Raw genomic sequence first — 24,492 nt, 5'->3', positions numbered from 1 at the left:
TTCGTATGTCTTCATTTCTGACGTACCATGGAGCGTCAACTATTGTCCTTAAGATTTTTGCTTGCTCTGTTTCTATTTTATTTATGTGACTCATTGCTGCCATACCCCATAGTGGGACTCCGTATGTCCAGATTGGTTTGATTATTGTTTTGTATATATTTAGTTCATTCATTATGCTTAATTTAGATTTTCTATTGATTAACCAGTACATCTGCTTCATTTTTTCACGCATTCTGTTTGTTATTGATTTTATGTAATGCTTCCATGTAAGGTGTGTGTCTAAATGTATTCCTAGATATTTGATATGCTTCGTTTGTGCTATGTGGGCGCCGTTCAGTTGGATATCTGGTGTTTTTCCTTTTCTAAGCGTAAAAGTTATGTGATTGCACTTACTGGTGTTCGCTTTTATTTGTTTGTTTTGCAGCCACTTTTCTATTTCTGTAATGTGTTCTTGTAGTAATGTTTTTTTTTTATTGTTTATTTTTAATTTTACAATTTGTCCAGTGGGACATTAGGTAAAATGTTATAACATATGATTGAATAGCATGTGGATGGTTACCCCCAGCGGGGTGCCATCTTCGCGTTTTTTAGTTTATAACCTTTATGAGATCAGCTGGGTGTTTCCTTTTTAGTCTTCTTTCTATTCTTGCGTTGATCGTTTCCGTAGCCAGCCTGTTTGGGTGTGTTGTTATTCTTTCCCTGTACCTTTCCGCGCATCTGGTAATCTCCTCCTTGACCGTTGGTATTCCCAGGTCCTTCCGAATATCCTCGTTTCTAACGTACCATGGGACGTTTACTATTGTTCTAAGAATTTTTGCTTGTAACGTCTCTATTTTGTTTATATGGTTCATTGCTGCTGTCCCCCATAGTGGTATTCCGTATGTCCATATTGGTTTTATGATTGTTTTGTATATTTTTAGTTTATTTTCTATGCTTAGTTTGGATTTTCGACTTGTTAGCCAATGCATTTGTCTCCTTGTTGTCTGTATTTTGTCTATTATTGATTTAATATGCTGTTTCCATGTGAGTTGTGTATCTATGTGGAGTGCTAGGTATTTGACTTGTCTTGTTTATGTTATGTGCGTGCCGTTCAGTAGGATGTTTGGTGGCGTCTGTTTTCGCAATGTGAATGTAATATGGTTGCATTTGTTGGGGTTTGCTTTTATTTGTTTAACTTGCAGCCACTTTTCTATTTTTGTGGTGTGTTCTTGTAGTAATGTGACTGCCGTTTCTGGATTTTCGTGCCTCGCTAGTATGACCGTATCGTCCGCGAACGTTAGTGTTTTGCTGTTGCAAGTTGTCGGTATGTCTGCCGTATATAGTGTGTATAGTATTGGTCCTAGGACGCTTCCTTGCGGTACTCCTGCCTTGATATCCTTAATTTCAGAATATGCATCATTTATTTTTACTACAAAGGTTCTATTGTTTAAGCAAGATTTGAGTAGTTTGTAGATTTGTTCTGGAAATTGCTTTTTGATCGTTTGAAGAAGTTTTCCATCGTTAACTTTGTCGAATGCTTTTTCAATGTCCATAAAGAGTGCCGTGCAATATTGTTTTGTTTCCAATGGCTGTAAGATTTCGTTGACGAGTCTATGCATTTGTTCTATTGTGGAGTGTTTATTCCTGAATCCAAATTGATGCTCCGGTGTTAGTTTTTCTCTTTCTATTGTTGGTTTTAGGCGGTTATATACTATTTTTTCTAGTAGTTTGAAAAACGCAGGTGGTAATGATATTGGCCTGTAGGATGCAGTTAAGTGTGGGTTTTTGTTTGCTTTGGGTAACATTACTATCTGTGCTATTTTCCATTGTGCAGGAAAATACTGTATTCTTAGAATTGCGTTGAATATTATCGTTGGTAGTCTTAATGCCTTTGGGGGGAGGTTTTTTAAGATTTTTCCATTGATCAAGTCAAATCCTGGTGCTTTACTTGTCTTTGTTGCCTTAATTAACTTTGTAACTTCTTACGCTGTTGTGCCGAGTATGGTGCAGCGTTTGTCAGTTGTGTTGTTGGCATTTTCCACTTTCCAGCGTAAATGTGTTTCGAATATTAAAATATCAAATATTGACACTTATTTATTTATTCAATATTATTAATATTATAAAATATGAGAATATCAAAAGAAAATACATAATAATATAAAATTATAAATTCTCTCATCTCTTGCAGAATAAGGTCCCTGTCAAAATAAGAAGTCTGTCTGCCGAAACAAAATATCCTAAGAGAAATCGATGTATCGCGCCTGTAAAATTCAGCAGCATATTTCTACTCTGTAGGGGGAAATCTGTAATCTGAGAGATTTCTGGAAACATGAGGACCTCAGGCCTCCCTCAGGATCGTACAACGTTAATTTAGAGCTGCTTCTTTCCATCTTCAAAGAACTCACATCTATATATAATTATTATATCAAATCAAAAATACTTCTGTCCAACTATGTAATTGTGTGTTTTTACGAATTTTATAGCGCAGCCTTCCTGAGCAAATCCCTATCGAACGATTCCTGGCAAATATGTAACGTCGGAAACGTGTAATTAAACGCCTAGGCGTGAGTAAGTCACATACCAAAACACGCGGCCCAAAGTTCCTTTATACTAATTTATACGGATTTCTTACTTTCCCAGGAAACAACTTTTTGCCAAGAAATGTGCGATTAGTGGTAATTACTTTATTAACCTACTTCCAGTCGCAACTTGCGTTCACTCGCTCGCACGACAATCCTACAGCGATGAATTCAAATCTATAAGCAAGCAGGCTTGCCGATATTACAGGTGCTGGATATTAACACTGTCTTATCTTCTAATTTACTTTGAACGTTCACGAGATTTCCATAATACGCGTATACAGTCAATGATATTATTCGATATAAATCAAAAAGTGGAGAAAAATGATCGTAGTATAAGTATCGCCTCTTTAGAATTTTTCTTGGGGAACTTAAAACGTTTATCAGACATTCGCGATGTCGCATACCGCGTTGTATGGACGAATGTATTTTTACGTTCATGCGTTTAAAAATTAGAAATTTACAATATTTCGTTACGTTATAATGTTACGTTACGAAAAAAGTTATGCAAACAGACGGATGAGACGTTGGCACTGTGCGAGCTGAAACGGCACAAGAAATCATCCACTAGCGACCCGACTAACAAAACAACGACGCCTCTATTCAGATATAGTGTCATTATTGGCTAACAATTAGTCGGCTGATTCCCCTTTTCTCTGTGTTGTTTTAGTTTGCTGGTAATGTGCTAACATCTCATCTGTCTATAACACGTAAGTCATTTACTTTTCTTTCTTTTCTTGAGAAGGTTTACAATTTATTTATGACAAAATAAATAGGACGAATATATATCATTGACATTTACATCATCAATATTGATTTACATCATTTGTATTATTAATACTGATATTTATTGATATGTCGTCTAGCAAGTAGATGACAAGAACTGCGAAATCTCGAACGAGTTGGCTGTATGTACGTTGGATGCTCTCGGTCGAAAACATCCAAACACTGAAACAAATAAAACGAAACTTTGGATCTGGCAAACGAGAAAAGGATTTGAGCGCATGGCCCTTCGTTCCCGAGGAATTAATCGAGAAATTACGTTTTTGGCGCAGCAGCTTCTTGTGTTTTAAAACGCTAAACCTTAGCAGGTCGAATGAACGCTTTCAAAATTGAATTTAAAGTCGTGCGTTCGTTGTTATTTCTTTCGTTCCTCTAACTTTCTCTAAATTCTTACGTTTATCTGATTAATCAATTTCTCAATTTTTGTTAATACAATTTGCACAAAGCTAGACGAATAAAAGAAATAGCAACGAAAGTACGACTTTAGATTCAATTTTGAAACCAGTTACAATTTCCATCCGCAAAATCGTAAAAATACGCAGTGATAGTATAACAAATAGAAATAAACAAAGACTTAATATATAAGATAGATCGTAGGAATTTAATATTTAAAAAAATGATATTAATATCGAAAGAATTTATAAAGCGTAAGATATGGTCCCTGGTGTTTCCCCGAAATTGTCGAGAAGCTTCTCCCACTCTGAATCTTATCGTTTCAATATTTTCAATAGCTTTGCTCTGCTTACAAAATTCGTTGTATCTCGAACGAAGAAGATAGAGCATATGCTTTTACGAAGTTTCTTCATTGTTTTTAGATGCACAATCAGCTCTGCAAGTGGGGCCCACATGTTACGTCACATCCTGTGTACGCAAAAAGTTTCTGTAAATGGCCAAATATTTTCGCGAGCAACTGTACGTGGACACGAATTCGCAGTCGTGAATTATTCGAATTCAAGTTGCTCAGCTTGCTCGAGTGAAACTGCTGCAAGTAAAATTTAATTGAAGAGGCGCTTAAGAGCATCTTTCACGATGCTGCGTCTCGACAAACAGCAAAAAGAGGAAGAACTCGTGTATCTGCCAATTTGCATACGCATAGCGAGCATAAAATTCCGCCTCGTACGATCTTTCTGATTCTCTCGAGTCAGTTGGGCGAGTTACGTTAGACTCGCGTAATCCCGCAACGTTTCATACACTGCCGTCCACGAGTCACCGAACACTTGCTCGTTTTGCGCAGGATGATTTTTACAATGTAAATATACGATTTCTCGACCGACTTCGTTGTTTATCTTTAAGCTACTTACAGTCTATTTAAAGCGTGCGCGATTTATTTATCGTGCTATGAAATAATCTGTAGATATCGTGAAGCGAAATTAGCGTTTACGTGGAACGTTGAAATTGCATAACGTTAAAGGTATGTACGCCACCGGGTATAAGCATTATATAAGACATTTGCAAATTATCGCAAATATACGAAATATACATCGATTAAATTCGCTAATTTAATTTCCGCCTGCTATCTTATCTCGGGCAACCGCGTAGAATTGATAAATATTGGTAAAAGAGATAATTGATATTAATTAGTATAAATAGAAAGTTAATAATCGAAGGTAGATGAAAATTGTTTCTACAAATATCCAAGTTCAACTTTCTAAGTCTGTTCAACGTTTACATCTTAGAAAACGATTGGAATATGTGTTCCCAATCGCGTTCTAAAAGTTTCTCTAACTTTGAAGAAGCGTGATTTATCGGAGACGAACATGGAACTCGATCGATGCAGTTTCACTTTGAATTTGCTGGAACGTTGAGTCCGAGTTGTAGCAAAAAGTGCAGAATTAACAGTAGAGCAACACGGTCTTCTATTACGATGCTGAAAGTATGATAAAAATATCAATGTTCTGGCTGGATTGCATCAAGTGTCCAAATACATGGAGCAAGTGTAGCATATTCGGCATATCAGTTTGTTTCTGGCGAATAAAAAATTACAACCGAGCATGAGAACAAATAAAATTGTATGATACCACAGGGAAATTAATGAGCTTCTGTACATCAAACTGCCGGCAATGGCGAAAAACGAAGAGTATCTGGAACTTCGGTTCGATCGAAGGATGACGCAAAGCAACGATTTTGTTACGGTGCAAGTAATTTGGAATAGCGGTATTCCAATCTACCTTCGCTGTAGAAGCTAAAAAACAAGCGGAGAGTAAAATTATTTTCTCCTACGGTCCAATCTCGTACGAAAATCATAGCACAGAAACGATCATCTCAGAAAGATGTAGATTCTGTGTCTTAAAATTTACTTGCGTTAGTCACAGGTGTAACATCCGCGAAAATAACCAACACATTCACGATGTTCCCACGTTTCACACGTGAGACGCAGCACCCACTCGTCTACTTTTTTGCCTTCGCCGTAGTTTGCACTGCGGAAGAGGCGCGCAGCATCCAACTTGGTAGGTTTTGCTTCGGAATTGCGAGTCAGTAACGTGCCATTTAAAAGCGAAAATTCCATGTGACATTCTGTACTCGCGAAACGTTTGCAAAATCAACTCGAAAGCATAAAATTAATATGCGAACGAGTAGATCGACTGTTACAAACTAACGCTCTTTTACTCTGCGGATCGAGTCGAAATTAGGCTTCGTTCACAAACGTCAGTGGTCGACTGGCGATTCGTCCCTATCGTTTGCGCTGTTACATATTAGACAACGTTGTTGTGTAGTTGCTCGGAAACTTAGATTTTCCGAATTACCGACAGTACTGCAAATACGCCGCTTTTCTTCGACTTGTGCGTGACACTGTACGTGTCGTAAGAATCGTTTCGTTCGAAGTAAGCGAGCGTCCACTAACTTGTAGACGACAGTGTACGGTTCTGTGAACGTGTGATTCGACAGCAGAATCCGCGAGAACCGTTACACCGGTGCGCAGTTCCAGGGAAATTCGGGGAAATTCGTCGATACGGGAAGGTTCGTTCACCGGCGAACGCGCGTTCCGCGAAAACCACGAGATTCATCACGAAAGCGGAAAGCTCGTAGACGCGAGTATCTATCGACAGGTTTCACACGGACCGACCACTGGCACAGCGCATGCGGGTATTTATATGCGAATACTGTTACGTGCCGCCTCTCGGCTGATAAAAGGAAAGGTAAAAGCCATCGGCGTAGAAACGGATTTCCGCGAAAAATTGCGAATGCGGCACGCTTTATCTACCAACTGAGAAACCATCGCCGTTTCCTTATTACAGTCTGCCAATGTGACAAAATCTCCCATCCTGTGAAGCTTTTTTCTGTTTCACCATGTTTCGAACACGTTGCCCACCGTTTCGTACAATTCGCTTCACAGACATCCATTAAATGAATCGAAGGACAGGCAAGGAATGCCGCGGAACAGCTTCGTGCAGAAACTTTATTTCTGACGCTTCTGGTGCAGCGAAGAGACAAGCTTGCATACATTTAACGGTATCGTTTATGATACGAAGATATCGTACAGTGCTGCGAACAATTAGAGACTCGAATACACTTTCGGTGTTATTTCTTCGATATCTGCGAGAAACCACTGATCGATCTTGTGAGAAATATATTAATACGTTTGGAACATATTCTTTTATAATGCAATATTTTTACATTCACAGTGCTGTGAATGCTTGTACATTCAGACACATTTTCTTCTTTATTTGTTCAAATCTTTGTTCTTATTTCCAGGAAACCAGTGATAGTCTCTGGATATGGCAAGTGACATTATTTTTGTAAAGGTAGATTGATCGCTGTGGGATATCAAGAGATGTTACATGGCGAACTATTGCCTTTCGTAACCGAAATTCTTTTTCTTTTTCTTTTCTTCTTTATTTGTTCAAACCTTTGTTCTTATTTTTAAGAAACCAGAGATAGTCTCTGGATATGGCAAGTGAAATTGTTTTTGGAAAGGTAGATTGATCGCTGTGGGATATCAGGAGATGTTACATGGCGAACTATTGCCTTTCGTAACCGAAATTCTTTTTCTTTTTCTTTTCTTCTTTATTTGTTCAAACCTTTGTTCTTATTTCCAAGAAACCAGTGATAGTCTCTGGATATGGCAAGTGAAATTGTTTTTGTAAAGGTAGATTGATCGTTGTGGGATATCAGGAGATGTTACATGGCGAACTATTGCCTTTCGTAACCGAAATTCTTTTTCTTTTCTTCTTTATTTGTTCAAACCTTTGTTCTTTTTTCCAAGAAACCACTGATAGTGTCTGGATATGGCAAGTGACATTGTTTTTGGAAAGGTAGATTGATAGCTGTGGGATATCAAGAGATGTTACATGGCGAGATATTGCCTTTCGTAACCGAAATTCTTTTTCTTTTTCTTTTCTTCTTTATTTGTTCAAACCTTTGTTCTTATTTTTAAGAAACCAGAGATAGTCTCTGGATATGGCAAGTGAAATTGTTTTTGGAAAGGTAGATTGATCGCTGTGGGATATCAAGAGATGTTACATGGCGAACTATTGCCTTTCGTAACCGAAATTCTTTTTCTTTTCTTCTTTATTTGTTGAAACCTTTGTTCTTATTTCCAAGAAACCAGTGATAGTCTCTGGATATGGCAAGTGACATTGTTTTTGGAAAGGTAGATTGATCGTTGTGGGATATCAGGAGATGTTACATGGCGAGCTATTGATTTTCGTAATCGAAATAGAAGACAAAAGAGAATTTTTGTTACAGGAAAGTGGTTCCAAAATTTCGCGATAGAATTATCGCGATGGCCAGCACTGAGTGCTGACCTAAACTCGATCGAGAACCTGTGGGAAATTCTAGCGAGAAAGCTTTACGATCAGGAGAAGCCATCTGTAGAAAATATGGTTGAACTTAAAAAAGGAATAAAATCCGCGTGGCTGGATATTCGAAACGAGAGTTTAAATAAGTTGGTGGATAGTGCATCTAATAATTTTATTAATAAAATAATCAAAGACAAAGAAAAATCCATTAAATATCGAATGAGAACGTAACAAAATCAACGTCGTTGAGTTTATATTTTCACAGGCGAAAACACAATTTTAGGAGAAAATTTCATTGTTTGCAAGCTTCGAAAGAAGAAAGCTTCAATTTGTTGTATCTTCAATTTCGCATTATATTGTAATGTAAAATTACATAGGCGGTTTTGTCAGTTTCTATTTTAATATTATGACGAATCGCAAAATAGCGTTGAGTTTATAATCATCCATTTTATATACTGTATATAATATACAGATTACAAGACATGCAAGGAGCACTGTATTTTTAAATTTACCGTAGTATCGATAAAGTAACACAAGAAACTCCTAAGAGTTCAATTTTGTTATTGAAAAAGTAACTCGACATAATTGAACAGCCCGCATGATCCTGCTAAATGTAACTGAGAAAACGCAGCTGCCCTAAACACGGTAATACGTCAATACGTTAATTATGCTATAATAATAGATCTAATAATAGACGGTTGATCTAACAGTAGACAAACTCGATTATGCCGATAGGCTTAATTTACCTGTCAAATTAGCACCAAGCGTATAATTTTCAAACTACAGACTTCAAAAATAATACTATGCCAACTGTTTATAGATCAATTTAATGATAGGCAGATTTAATGATATAGTGACAAGTTTGATTACAGATTTAATTTTACCGGAGAAAGTATTGATATAATCGCGATCACGTGATATAAATACCATACTAAATACATAGCATCATCCTCGCGGAAGAAAATATCAAACGATATATTTATTTTGCATAGAACATTACGTAAAATCATAGGAATAAGAAAAGTTTCGTTCGAGTACACCAACAGAAAGACTACGCCACTGACGTGGAAAAACAAGAGGTTCAAAGTGCTCGACGCTGTAGACGTCGTTCGTTCTTGATATGCAACTTGTTTCCGCTGTGATTTATTTGAATTTATCTGCATGTAAATTACTCCATCATAGGTAGCATTTGTGCAGTCTGAAATGATACTAATCGTCGAAGATTGCGATCATGCGCATGAAATGTATTTGAAAAGCGTTGCGTCTACTGCAGCCACGGCAGAACTCGATACCAAAGATGTGGCAAAAATATGTAGAAAACGTATGTAATACGTTCTTAAATTATAAATATAAAATTATAAATAATATCATCATATGACATATAATTATTCGTATATACAATAATAATATACATAATAAATTGTAATTATTGTTCGAATGGTATGTGACCTTTTAGGTAAAAGCATATCTTCCATCTATGGACAAAGTACAATTTCAGTTACGTCGTCAGAAACATTTCGAAATATGTGAACATGTAACAAATATGAATTGCTCCTTGCGTGCGATTATAAAATTATATGAAATACAGTTAAGAAATGTTAGTAAATTGCTCGATATTTAGCATTATAATATTAATATACTGCTACGATTAACATCAAAATTACGACTTTTTATAATGCAGCTTCTACTTACGTAGACAAACTTAAACAAGACTTGACAAAATTGCAGCTGCATCTTAGCGTTCACATTTATAGCAAACAATTGCAAATACCCGATCTTCTTTTAAAATTTCCACTTTCTCATAATTATAACAGCGTTTCATTCTCATTACTTTATTCGCTTTTTCTGTTCGCTTTAACGTTGCTTCAATATCCAAGGCCATTAGCAACGTCGTACAGTTTGCAGGTTTATATCTAAATTTACCATCTTTTTGCTACACCTCTTAATCTTTGGTAGAGAAATTGAGCGAGATTTATTACGAGATTTACTTCTTAATTACATTGTTACTGCGAGTTAATTTATCCGACGCGATAAAGATATATCTCTGATACGTAGAGTACACGCGTAGATTTCTCTCTCACTATAAATTATATCCCAACATTTTACCTGATTCCTTGGAAAAAAGCGATGTTTCAAGAGTCCTTTCAAATTCAAACGTTTCTTAATCCTTTGCACTCGGAATTTTATTCCAATTTCGTTACCAGCAGCTGCCAACGCTTTTAAGCGTTTTATTTGAAATTTACTTTGACTAAAAAAACAAGACAATTGAAATAAATAAAGGACGAAACAAATTCACTTAAATACCAGTTTTATTCACATTATTTTTGTATTTTGCCATTTTTAAGTGTATGATATATCTTCAAACAATTTCCACAATTTTCCTTTTCTCTTGCACGTTGCACAAAGAAAGATGGAACTGAAAAAATGTCGAGTGGGACTCGACATAGGAGTGCAAAGGATTAAAGATTAGATCTAACGTTTATGTTACAATTCACTGATCTCCTGTGCACCACGAGCTTCGACTTTCCAAACGCCTTCAACGTACATATATGTTGGTAATCTTTATCAATGCAAATAGATTTTTTATCAATGTTCTATGATATCATCGTTGAAAATTCATACGTTGGAACAGCTTGTGTGAAAAGCGCGCGTATCTATGCTTAGGTAATGGGAAATGGAACACGTTCTGCGACGTTAGCTGCAAGAATGTGCGATAAAAAAGCGTAGGTCTCCGTTTGAAGGTTTAATCCTCAGCTTCCCAGCGCTCTTCGGGAATACTCGAACGTATTAAATCTGCGACCACGCAAGGTTAAACAGATGTCAGCGTATTATTCTCTTTTGATATCCCAACAGTTCTTATTTCGCATAATTTTGCGAATGCTTTCGAACGTAACTTAAAATATTTCAACGTTCCTTTAAATTTCATTGCGCATGTATATTATTCTATTTACGTGTCACAATTTGTATTTCGTTGCAATACAGAGTTCTTCGCTTTGCTATGGTCAGTTAGAAAAGACGACTAAAGAGCGACGAGGAACAAACATGTGAATCATCTTAGCCAGATGACAACATGTATATTTCCAATCGACGAGTATTTCGAAACAGCATGATTAAACTTTTCGCATCTACGCGCGAGATATATTTTCTTACTCGATGTTGTTTCCGCTATAAACGAAACATTTTCCACGATTTTTTTGTTCCAATAATACGAGATACTTCGTTCATAAGTTTGGGATAAAAATTATTTTTTATTACTAACGACACGAGCTAAATAATATCATAGCAATACGTTACTTAACGTACACGTTCGTGTCAATTTGAATCATCACAGCCTGCCCTGATTATTATTGTGCGATAGATTGCACATATGAGGATAAAAACAGAAATTAGTACTCGAGATATTTTGGCTATGATTGGAGAAATTGGCAGAGAAAAAATTAATAGATAATATGTGGTGATTATAATAATAAAATAAATAGTAATATCTAATAATTTAGTAGAAAAATGTATACAAAATGTTGAAAACAAAATATCAAATATGTCTACTATTGTACAAGTACACTGATGATCATAATTAAAGTTGTATGGTAAAGTAAATGATCAGCATCACTCATAGTTATTTAAACGATGATATGTACTTCTTGTACTTTACCAGTGCTATTCTCTTCAAATCATTCAATTATTTTCATATTAATATGAACGTTGTGTCAATTCAATTCAATTCAAATGCATTGTTTTATACTATATATTGTTACAAAATATATATTTAGGAGAACAGACATTACAGAAAAATAGGCAAAGATGAGATACCAAAGTACTTGGAAGGGAGGATGAAGTGGAAGGACAGGAAAATTCTAGCCAGATTCAGACGTGGAAACGAGACCAAAGCGAGGGGATACTGGAAAGAAGAGGGAGAAAAAGGGTGCAGACTATGTAAAAGGAAAGAAGAAGACCTGAGACAATTATTTAGTTGCCAACCCAATAATCAGATATTTTAAATGGAACTGATTATAGAAGAAAGAAGGAAGAGAGAAGCAGAAGAGAGGGGGAAAAGGATAAGGGAATCCAAATATAACAGACATAGAAAAATATCCAAGGATGAGTTACCAAAGTACTTGGAAGGGAGGATGAAGTGGAAGGACAGGAAAATTCCAGCCAGATTCAGATGTGGAAACGAGACCAAAGCGGGGGGATACTGGAAAGAAGAGGGAGAAAAAGGACTATATAAAAGGAAAGAAGACCTGAGACATGTAATAGAAGAATGTGAAATAACCGGAGGACCAAAAGACATGGAAAAAACACTGAATGAGACTGGAGGAGGATTAACGGAATTAAAAGCAATAATAGAGAAGAGAAGGGCAAGGGCAATACAAGACGGGGAGGAAAGACAAGAAGGTAGCACAGCAAAGAAGCAAAAGACCAAAAGTGGCAATAACGTGTAGTCATAAGTTGCAATAGTGTTTAGTCATTAATTTTAGCTGTGAGAGATAGGATAAGCTAAGGGAGTGCAATACAATAGAGTAGATAAGAGGGGAGGTAGATATATAAGAAGCAAAATAAACGTAAGAAATGTAAATCGAAAGTTCGTCCAAAGCCGAAAGGCAGGGACTACAAATAAATAATAATAAATATATATTTAAGAGGATTCTTGTGTAACAACAACAATATCAAGTAGTTTTTATGAACTCTTTCTTAAGCTATTTATTGACTTTACATTTACATAATTAAAATTACATTTATTAAAAAGCTCTGGTCTCGTATAATTAGCATGCAGTTTAGGAAATATTTATAAAAATTGTCACACGTGAATCCTTGCTTAAAGAATCGAGTCTAATTGATTAGCAATTATCGTGATCGAAAATCTACTTCAAAGTTCTCCAGTTTGAAACAATATCACGTATTTATGATCAAATGTTTGGTGCAATCTACTCATATGGACGAAACTCCTATTAATATTAATTGAACTATTGCGAACTTACGTTGACTAATTGCAAGTTGATTAAGTTGACTTTTGTTACACGAATCTGCCTATTTCCTGGTAGATTCATACAGAAATAAAATTCTACTTTATCTTAATAAAAAGCTAACTTTAATATTCGTCAAAACACTTGCTGTTTGAATAATCACAAAATTAAAAAACGTATGGTCATTTAGCCACTGTATAACCATTAATAATAATACATAAATGTATATATAATCAAAATATATATTTTGATGGATTTAGCAATTCTAGTGACACCGAACAGAGGAAATGCTAGCCTTTCGAAAGCAAATTTCCTCTCATTTTTCCCCCGTAAGCAGAGCGCGGATATCTAAGCAAATGCATATTTTTGCGAATAAAATTAAAAATACCTAAACAGAAATTTATTTTCCCTGCTAGATATCATAGCAAGTATCCACTGCGCTGTAGATGTTATTATGTACATTTTCTATACTCTTGCATTTTTGAAATTTACCATAAATGCATAAAAATCAACCGAATTGTAAGAAATTATATTCGGCCAGAAATATTGAAAAACAGACGCGAAATGTCTGGTCGTAGCGTCGCGAGATATCTCGTTCAGAGATGCGAGACACGAAGTTAAAATCAGGGTCGTTTCCCTCGACGATTGACGTTGCTACGAGTATTGCGTAGGGCCTGCGCAGAAAGTACGGTCGTTATTCAATGTCTGCGTTATTCATCTAGCCCTCATTCACCTGTGAAACGTACGCAACCCCACGAAACGGAGTACTCGACACGGCTTTTTCAAGCGGCATAGTACGTACGCACAGTTGTACAGAAATTGACTTTCTCCAGGCTACGGCTATCAGAGAGACGCAGCAGACAATCTGGACCACATAGCTCGAAACGTTTGATTTTACGAGGCAATTTACCTAGCCAGGTGAATAACCGTACGAGAGAAATTGATTCGACCAGAGCAAACTCGGGTAAAAGGTTGGAGGTCGTTGTATTCCGATAGAATCGCGTTATATGGCTGTCGATAATGCGAAAATCGTTTGTCGTGTCGTTTTCAACGACGAAGAGGAATGAAAAAGATCGCTGCATAAACAAAGATGCAAACATTTGTAATTAGACTGTTTATTGCGAATCGACCGCGGATATTTATGCAAATTTAAATATTTCTCTACCTCGTTTAAGAAACAGAAACAAATGAACATCCTTTTTATCTATTTCTTTCATTAATTTATTAACTATCATAAATAGCACACTTTTTTTATATTTATATCTTAATTTAATTTATAATAAATTTGAAGGTACAGGTGAATCGACCGCGGATATTTATGCAAATTTAAATATTTGTGTACCTCGTTTAAGAAAAGCAACTAAATGAACATCCTTTTCATTTATTTCTTTCATTCATCTCATAACTATTATAAATAGTTTATCACTTTACTTTGGATACTTTATATATTTTTATACATTTTACACGTGTCCTATACATTATTTTTAGTATTTATATTTAATTTAATTTATAATAAATTTGAAGGTACAGGTGAATCGACCGCGGATATCTATGCAAATTTAAATATTTGTGTACCTCGTTTAAGAAACAGAAACTAAATGAACATCCTTTTCATTTGTTTCTTTCATTCATCTCATAACTATTGTAAATAGTTTAGCACTTTACTTTGGATATTTTATATATTTTTGCACATTTCACATGTGCTCTATACATTTCCTTTAGTATTTATATTTTAATTTAATTTGTAGTAAATTTAAAACTACAGGTATTTATATTTTAATTTAATTTGTAGTAAATTTAAAATTACAGGTATTTATATTTTAATTTAATTTGTAGTAAATTTAAAACTACAGGTATTTATATTTTAATTTAACCTGTAGTAAATTTAAAACTACAGGTATTTATATTTTAATTTAATTTGTAGTAAATTTAAAGGTACAGGTATTTATATTTTAACTTAATTTATAGTAAGATTAAGGGTAAAATACAGAATGCACACAGTATTTATTTATTTATTTATTTATTTCAGCCTGTTGTAGATATAGGATTTGGTTTCGTATAATTTACAGACAATATGAAACAAAACTAACACTAAACATACAGAGAATTATAGTAGCATAAAACTACATCAATCCTTTGGTTATCCATCGTCTTTATTTCTAAATGCTTTGTAAACCTTCTTCTGGTTACACTTCATCCATTGCCTATCTCTTTCTTTTTACTTGTACTTTATTTATTATATATTTGCATTTATATTTGCAGTAATTCTATGTTTCTCCACACTCGTCTTCTGCTTCTACTCCTCTCTATTTACGTCTTTCTTCCTGTTCTACTCTCCACAACCACCTTATTGCTTACATATTTGCATTTTCTTCCAGAATTTCCTCGACCCTCAAGTTCATTCTGTCTGTCGTTTAACATTCCTCCTTCCAGTGCTTCAACAAGTCCTCTATACAACGCTTTCCAGCATTTTCCATACAAAGCACATCTCCTCTCCTCTTCCTTGAACCCAAACTCGTTACGATATGCAAAAATATACCAATATAAAATATCCATCTATTGATAGCACAGATCTTCGCTTAGGCTAGCAGAGTATGGAATATGGATTTGCAGAAAAATTCGCTGTCCGATAGTATCGTGAAATTCATTGAAGTGCAAGGCTTATACACATAGACGAGCGTCCTTGATTTCCATATTAGGTCAAGTGATTATGGTTCTTCAGAAAAACGTGCTCGCTACACACGCATAAGTGATTTAAATGACATACCAATGCCTGGCTGTCAAAAACGTAGGATGCAATCACGTTGAAAAATTGCCTTACACGATATTAACAAATACTGGTGACGATCCAAAAGTACCTACACGCAGGTACGTCCAAACACCTTTCAAATTCAAGAGTCTGCACCTTTCTTAGCTTTCTAACTTTCAGCGTCTTGGAACTATACTCTGGCTGATAATATGTTATTATACATATTTAGTACATAATTAAAATATAATAGAATATAATATAAATATAATATTTATAATTAAAGTATATATAATAAAATTCATATATAATTCTCCTTATTATCATATGTATAAGAGAAGTATATATCACATGCTTTTCTGTTTAGTTACTTTAAAATGAGTAGAATATAGAGATATTTTTTAATGTCCCTTTTGTACCATTTTGCTGAATTTCACTCTACCATCGTTGTCAATCATATATATAAGAAGAGTGTATATCACATGCTTTTCTGCTTAGTTACTTTAAAATGAATAGAATACAGAGATATTTTTTAACGTCTTTTTTTAATCATTTTGCTGAATTTCAGTCTACCATCGCTATCAATCATGTTTAAAAGTATGTATATAATTATCAACTGGACAGAGATTACGCTAATCTTTATGAGCCTGGGATGGGACATTATTTATCGCACATTTATTTTTCAAATTTCGAAATAATTTTTAGCAACACCGCTGCATTGCTACAATCTTTCTGCAACCACTGGAACACGATGTGCAACTTGCAACATGGTGATTCCCTTACGAATGAAATTCAATGTTCCATGGAAGAAACCTATAGTTTTTCAAACTTCGTTGTATAGCAATCCATACTTTTACATTATTAGCTAAAAAAAAAAATTCGTTAAAAAAGTTAAGTTACACTAAACTGCATTACAACTGTACTTTCAAATATTTACCGACACTCTTAGCCAGAGTAGCACATGGATACGTTTCCAAGCACTTAACATCTGTTCGTTGTAAATGAAAAATAAAATAATAAACGTAGACACGTAGTATGCGCGTCAGACTCCCATGATAACATCCAGCGACAGTGTTTTACGATTATGAGTCAGCATTTAGAAACACGTCAAAGACTTTCGTAATACCAGTTTTGAGTTAATCGAAACTGATTTATATTCGCTATAGGAAAAGCGGTTCTCGTATTGCTGTGGAATCTAGTTCACCGGTTATGCTATTTCGGGTAACTTGCAATGCAAGCTTCGACGTGGATCAAGGCCGTGAACGATTACTTCGATAAGCATGATTGAAAGGAGAATCCTTCGACGATTTATTTTTCAGGAGAAAATTATGCAGAATTTATTCTGCAAAAGTATTTCGACATTTCTTGAACAATCTCAACTCGATTTTTACTTCGTCGGTATTTTTTGAACCAAATGACTGCGTTCTGTCCTTGCGGTAGAACTGCAACTTTATCTGAACTTGTCGGCGGACAAACAGTTTACATAATTACAGTTCATATAATAGGAACTCGCCAATTATCCCCGCTACCATTTTTCATTCGTATAATAGCAGCTCAGGTTCAGACTCGAACGAATCAACCGGCAAAATTTGGGTCAATCGGCCGTTAAATAAAATTTCGTTTAGATAAATGGACCTCTATTGAGTTACTACGTTTCGTGAAATGAAAGATCAACGGAATAAATCAATTTATTTTAGAGAACTATGTGGTGATTTTTCATATACGTTAATAAATAATACGTAATTAAATATAGCGGAAAATCGGACTATTTTTTTAATCGGTATTACAACCATAATCTATGTATTAATCACATAATCATTATATATTACAACATTGTAATCGTAAGTATATTTAAAATTATAGTTTATTTATTTTAGAAAACTATACTATAAAACTATAATAGTGATGATTTTTCATGTGCGTTAATAAATAATACGTAATTAAATATAGCGGAAAATCGGACTATTTTTTTAAATTGGTATTACAACCATAATCTATGTATTAATCACATAATCATTATATATTACAACATTGTGATCGTAAGTATATTTAAAATTATAGTTTATTTGTTTTAGAGAACTGTACTATAAAACTATAATAGTGATGATTTTTCATGTGCGTTAATAAATAATACGTAATTAAATATAGCGGAAGATTGGACTATTTTTTTAAATTGGTATTACAACCATAATCTATGTATTAATCACATAATCATTATATATTATAACACTGTAATCGTAAGTATATTCAATATCATAGTTTATTTATTTTAGAGAACTATACTATAAAACTATAACAGTGATGATTTTTCATGTGCGTTAATAAATAATACGTAATTAAATATAGCGGAAAATTGGACTATTTTTTTTAATTGGTATTACAACCATAATCTATGTATTAATCACATAATCATTATATATTATAACACTGTAATCGTAAGTATATTTAATATCATAGTAACAATGTATAATAATTAATATTTCCATTAACCATGCGATGTATTTATATTCTCTAACTCATAATTCTCTAACTAAATTCATTTACCTATTACTGCACCATAATATTGCATTATTATATCATTGTATTAAAAAGAAAGCAATTTTATATCGATTACTAATAACCGATTTGTACGCTATAATAAAAAATGAAGATCAACTGGAGTTTCTCTTGTTAGCTGAGCAAAGAAATTCCAGTTATTCGTACACGAGATCGATTTAACGATTTAAAAAAATTCACATTTCCTAGCTGCAGGAATAGCAGTGCTTCAATTCTCTGCAGATTTACGAAGTTAAAAATGTACCTGTTCGACAGATTATCATTAAGACGGTAGGTTTGAACGAGGCGGACTGGGTCAGAGAAAACCAAGGTCACGGCTCGCTTCTCGCGCAGATCTGATAATTTGTGTACGCATTTGCTGCAAATATTTGGTTTATCGGTTTTGCTGCCTGCTGCAGTTCACAGCGGATGCGTAACTATAGTATCGGCAATATTTCACGCGTGCATAAAATAACGACGACTGAAATTTTTCAAAGAAAGAACGCGATTCCTTCGATCTTTTCATCATCGAACACACGATGCATCTATCGTTAATCGTTTGCCGCAATTTGTACTCGCTCGAATTTAACAAGCATCCTCTTCCATACAAACTGATGTTAACAGATTGAAAATATTGCCGTTTGTTTAACTTGTAATGTCGTATGTTCATATAAATCATATAATAGGTGTTTTAATTTGATTTATCTTCGATCGACTTACCTCGAACACACCTGATGTAATTGTTGAACTCTTTTTGCAATCTGTTCGCGGCATTTTGCTGTCTCATGAAATTCTGCAGATGTTCGTCGAATATGTCATCCGCGGTCCTATCCACTTTGCCCAAATTCTGAAGAAACTGCAACGAGAAAGAACAGTTTGTACCAAAAACGCTGAACTCTCCGCGCATCGTTTTAGTCGCAGCACGCTGACTTTCGATAATCGCGAAAAATATATGCGAAGTACAATTGAAGACATCTCGATACAATGCCAATAATCGGTTTTAAGTTGCTGTATATAATAAACCATGGCGCATAGGATAATTAGTTCCATTTTAAGGGGGTGTCCTGAATTAGAATGTTCTAAAACAGCGCTTCCTTGTGATTTTTTTTTAGAAGGGAAAGAAAGAAATGAAGTTATTGAATTTTTGGGTATGGTTTTATATATATTTAACGAATACCAAAAATTTTTTTTTAAAGTAAAAAGAAAATTATAACAGATTTCTAAGCCTATTTCATGGGGCGCAGTTTTCAATCGGCGTGAAAGATCCACCTCGTAATTCTAGACGGAAACAAAAAACCAAAAAAGGATTAAATTATTATGTATTTTTCTTCTGGGTGAACTAAACAACTGCAGAAAAAAATGTGAAATTAAAAATTTTGGCGAGTTTAAAAAAAATGTTCTTTAAAAAAAAACCTTAAGGTGCTATAACAATTATTTAAATAAACTTTTTTCTGCCGTTGTTTAGTTCGCCCAGAAGAAAAATATATGATAATTTAATCCTTCTTTGGTTTTCAGTTTCAGTCAGGAAGTACGGGGTGGATCTTCCCGCCCTGCAGCGACAAGGCGCCCATGGAATAGGCTTAGAAATTTATTATAATTTCTTTTTTACTTTAAAAAGAATTTTTTTATGAATTTTTTTATAAATTTATAGATTTTTCCATTCTACTGTAATTTTCTAAATTCTCTGTTTTCTGTACTTTTGTGCTCGACAATACTCCGCCTGTTAATACAACTTGTTTCTAATATAAAGTTGACACCGTTTCCCATGTTTTTGATTTGCGAAAGATAAGATTTTTCAATTTTACTGTAATTTTCTAAATTCTCTGTTTTCTGTATTTTTCTGCTCGTTAAATATATATAAAACCATACCACAAAATTCAGTAACTTCATTTGTTCCTTTCCCTTCTAAAAAAATCACAAAAAGCGCTGTTTTAGAACATTCTAATTGAGGACACCCCCTTAACTCGGTGTAAGCGAGCAAACGAGAAGGATACGAACGCAAGAATATCGTTTTGTATCCAGTTTCCTTCTTCCGTAATTTCTCTCATTCGTTTTTACCAATTCCATTCTTCTTCGTCTTTAACCGTTTGAGTGCGAAACAGCGCGTTTGCGCTGTTTAGATTTCGTGTGGAAAAGTCGCAGTACGTTTGAACGCTACGGACGACTGACGGTATTCTCTACTTCATTGTTATCTTCTCAATAATTTTTATTGAACAAACTTGAAATATTTGTAAACTAATAATACGCATATATAACAATATAGACATATTTCATAAAAACAACAAATATGACAACAATTAAAATTCCAACTTCACGTTATATTCTTTCTTCGCAATGATGTAATGACTTTCGCAACGATGACCAGAAGAATAGTATAATGAATTTTATTTTCTTTTTTATATATTCAAACTGAAAATAATTTTGTATCAACGCTACTTATACCGATACCAATCAAAATGACTGGTACTTGTCAAAGTGTACAGGAGTCCTGCAATCTGTTTATCGAACCCCAATTAACCAGTTTCCTCGTTCTGTACAATTTGCCACACGTTTTCAAAATTTTCACCGCGTATCATTCGATATGACGATATCAGTTATCAGGAAAATTCCGGATCGATCGCTAGATCGCTAGATGCTAACATCAGAAATATCACAGCCGTCAAAACGACTGGTTCTACAATTTTATAAATGTGCCAACCCTCGTTTAGGGATGATGGTCCCAGCTGGATTAAAAATACCAAAAATGTGCTACATAACGTGGAATTGCTTCTGTAAGAAAGTAATAAATCAATAAATATAACAATATTCTATTATTACGTATTTTTTTTTAAAAGACCAATCATTTTGACTGGCTTTGATAGAAATAGCTTCGTGTTAACTATCGGTAGTTCGGCATTTTTCGACCCTGTTTTTTCAAAGACGCCTGGGACTCAAACGGTGAACGAACTCGCATCTTCCTCGAAAGCTGCGACTAATAACGTTATCGCACAAATATTCTGGTCAGACTCGACGTCTGTCACAGGTCTGCCATGCAGACGATATCGTACGTCGTGAAATTCATAAAGCAGCGGAACGCCAATGCGTCGTACAGCGTCGAAGAAACATCGGCGATGGCGATGGCTCGCCTCGTGGAGGAAATTTGAATCGAGGCCGACTTTGATGGCGAATTTGAAACGGTTCACGAGTAATTCGCTGCATCTTCATAAAGATCCCCTTATCACGGCTCGCTTCAATACGAATCTTCATGAACGCCAATGGATCGCGCAGTGTGTAGGGTACGAGTGACAAGGTAATTGCGAAGCTGCTGCAATTTAGCGTCTATTACGCTTAATGCTGAACAAAGATGAATGGCAGCTCGTATTTTCAAACGAATTGAAAGTCACGTTAGACGTTAGAGCTGTAGGATGATTTGGTGGAAGCGAATACGAAGAATAAAACACGACAGTGGTATCATCGGGCAAACAAACGTTTCGTGACCGCGCCAATCCTCCAGAACGCGTATTAATTATGCACCGAATGTTATACTGTGCTATCTGTCGAGTATGAATAATACACAGCGCGGACGAAAAATACCGAACGATCGATAAAAAATGTATTTCTTTCTTTTAACAAGCGTTTGTCGTGAAATTGTCTTACGCGTTATGCGCGTACAGCTTAGTATCTGGTGTTTATGTAGTTTATGTATGTTTATTATGTGCTATAGTCTAATATCTAGTCTAATATCTGTAACGTTTAAAGGTTCATAGAAAAATTTGTTTTTAATCCTCTCGTGTCTCGTAGAGCGTGGAAAGAAATCTTTTCGCAAGAGAATACTTTAACGTATACATTAACATACATGTATTTTGTAAATTGCCGGTTACAAAGAGATGCTTAAATCGTAGATAGGTGCAATTTTTTCTTACTATAGTAAATATAATTAAATTGTATAAAATAGTATAACAGATAACGTGATGGATCAACGTGTACTTGCTTCTATTGTAAAGTTAACATTGTTTCCGATGTTCTCGATTTGCGAAAAATAAGATTCTTCAATTTTACTGTAATTTTCTAAATTCTCTGTTTTGTGTATTTTTGTGCTCGACAATAGTCCACCTGTTATTACAACTTGTTTTTATCATAAACTTGTTTCTAATATAAAGTTGACATCGTTTCCCATGTTTTTGATTTGCGACTTAAATATTTCTCTACCTCGTTTAAGAAACAGAAGCAAATGAACATCCTTTTCATCTATTTCTTTCATTAATTTCATATCTATCATAAATAGCACACTTTTTTTATATTTATACCTTAATTTAATTTATAATAAATTTGAAGGTACAGGTGAATCGACCGCGGATATCTATACAAATTTAAATATTTGTGTACCTCGTTTAAGAAAAGAAACTAAATGAACATCTTTTTCATTTATTTCGCGGGTGCAATTTTTTCTTACTATAGTAAATATAATTAAATTGTATAAAATAGTATAACAGATAACGTGATGGATCAACGTGTACTTGTTTCTATTGTAAAGTTAACATCGTTTCCGTTGTTCTCGATTTGCGAAAGACAAGATTTTTCAATTTTACTGTAATTTTCTAAATTCTCTGTTTTCTGTATTTTTGTGCTCGACAATAGTCCACCTGTTATTATAAATTGTTTTTATCATAAACTTGTTTCTAATATAAAGTTGACATCGTTTTCGATGTTCTTGATTTACGAAAGATAAGATTTTTCAATTTTACTGTAATTTTGTAAATTCTCTGTTTTCTGTATTTTTCTGCTCGTTAATACAATTTGTTTCTATTATAAAGTTAACATCGTTTCCGATGTTTTTGATTTGCGAAAGATAAGATTTTTCAATTTTACTGCAATTTTCTAAATTCTCTGTTTTCTGTACTTTTCTGCTCAACAATACTCCGCCTGTTTTTTAAATTTAAATATACAGCAATCGAAAAAAGCGTTCGGGCACTTGTAGAAACTTCTTGTGTGATAGCGCGACGCATTTTGAAGTTTCACAAACAGTGTTGAGAATAAAAGAAACGCGATTCTGTCGATAAGATTTGAAGAAAATTTCACATGGAACATAGAAGCTACGAGATATTTGTTAGGACACACTTCGCACAAATTATCAAATTATTTGATTAGACGATCATTCGTCGTATTAATCAACCACGGTACGTAGTATTTCAATGGCATCATTTTTAACGCTGATTTTACGCTTAAAACCAGTATTCTCATTGTAATCTTTAAACTTTGGTTAAGTAGCAAGCCACGAAATACTCAAAAAACTACTTACGCCAGACTACTGCAGCATCTCAATATATTTGGCAAACAACTAAACGTCAAAGAAACGTCAGATCCGCGAGAACTCGAGCGTTTCGAACACGTTGAAGAATATGACACGACATGAGAAATAAATTCTAAATAATTTCTAGTTTCTATCAAAACGTACTATAAATTTAATTACAGAAGATGCGTATACCAGTGATTACGTCATTTACAAATTATACAAAGTTTATTACAATTTATACAAATTTTATACAATTACCCAAAGTTGTGCAATGAAGCTCGTTTATTATGCTAATCTGCTGTTTTATTTATTATATTATTGTGTTATTTTTTTTAATAAGAGATAAACAAAATTATTCACAGATACAAGCAACATAGCAACCAATACTTTTGCACACAGAGTATTTCGAATAATCGGTGTGCATGAAAAGATATGAATTTGTATTTTAAGAAATGTATCAGTATTTTTCTGCATTTTTTTAATACCCTTGCACTGATAAAGAATATAAAGTTATAAAAGAAAAATATATATAACCCTACACCATTCAAACCTTCCCTTTAACATTTCTTTTAATTTTAACCAAAATTTCTACCAATTTTTTCCAACGTGCACCAATGGTAGATTATCTACAAATCACACAAACTTGTACCTTGTGTAATGTTCTTTATCGTTATTTTCTTTTTCTAACAGAAGAAATATAAACCAGATTAAAAAATATAAACGACTTTAAGACAGATAAAGATACGTAGAAACATAGGCATTTTTATCTTTAAAAACATATCTGTAGTATTTAGTTACGTCGTTGTACCGATGAAAAATGTGAAGTTGTGAGAAAGATACGCTATCGTATATGGTTCAATCTTCTTCTCTAATATTTCATTCAAATGTAACCAAA

At 34.3% G+C, this 24,492-nt stretch overlaps 1 protein-coding gene and 2 long non-coding RNA genes across 6 annotated transcripts in view; 1 reads left to right on the top strand and 2 right to left on the bottom strand.

The window, feature by feature from the left end:
- The window catches only part of LOC122571672 (amphiphysin), a 148,681-nt gene that overhangs the window by 6,516 nt on the left and 117,673 nt on the right, over window positions 1-24,492 (bottom strand). For all 4 annotated transcript variants that reach the window (XM_043735726.1, XM_043735728.1, XM_043735729.1 and 1 more), the window contains exon 2: window positions 19,046-19,181. In XM_043735726.1, the coding sequence (XP_043591661.1) occupies window positions 19,046-19,181 (136 nt within the window). The remainder of the gene's footprint in view (window positions 1-19,045; window positions 19,182-24,492) is intronic.
- On the top strand, window positions 1,116-4,831 carry LOC122571680. Its single transcript, XR_006318176.1, has 3 exons — window positions 1,116-2,543; window positions 2,620-2,766; window positions 3,425-4,831. It is a non-coding gene; the product is annotated as an uncharacterized LOC122571680 (long non-coding RNA).
- Window positions 8,416-11,752, bottom strand: LOC122571681. The gene is made up of 3 exons (XR_006318177.1): window positions 10,398-11,752; window positions 9,773-10,328; window positions 8,416-9,555 (listed from the first exon to the last, which is right to left on the bottom strand). It is a non-coding gene; the product is annotated as an uncharacterized LOC122571681 (long non-coding RNA).

This window comes from Bombus pyrosoma, linkage group LG10 (assembly GCF_014825855.1).
Source record: "Bombus pyrosoma isolate SC7728 linkage group LG10, ASM1482585v1, whole genome shotgun sequence".
NCBI lineage: Eukaryota > Metazoa > Arthropoda > Insecta > Hymenoptera > Apidae > Bombus > Bombus pyrosoma.
Note: the sequence above shows the minus strand (reverse complement) of the source record. Positions and strands in the feature narration are given on the sequence as shown.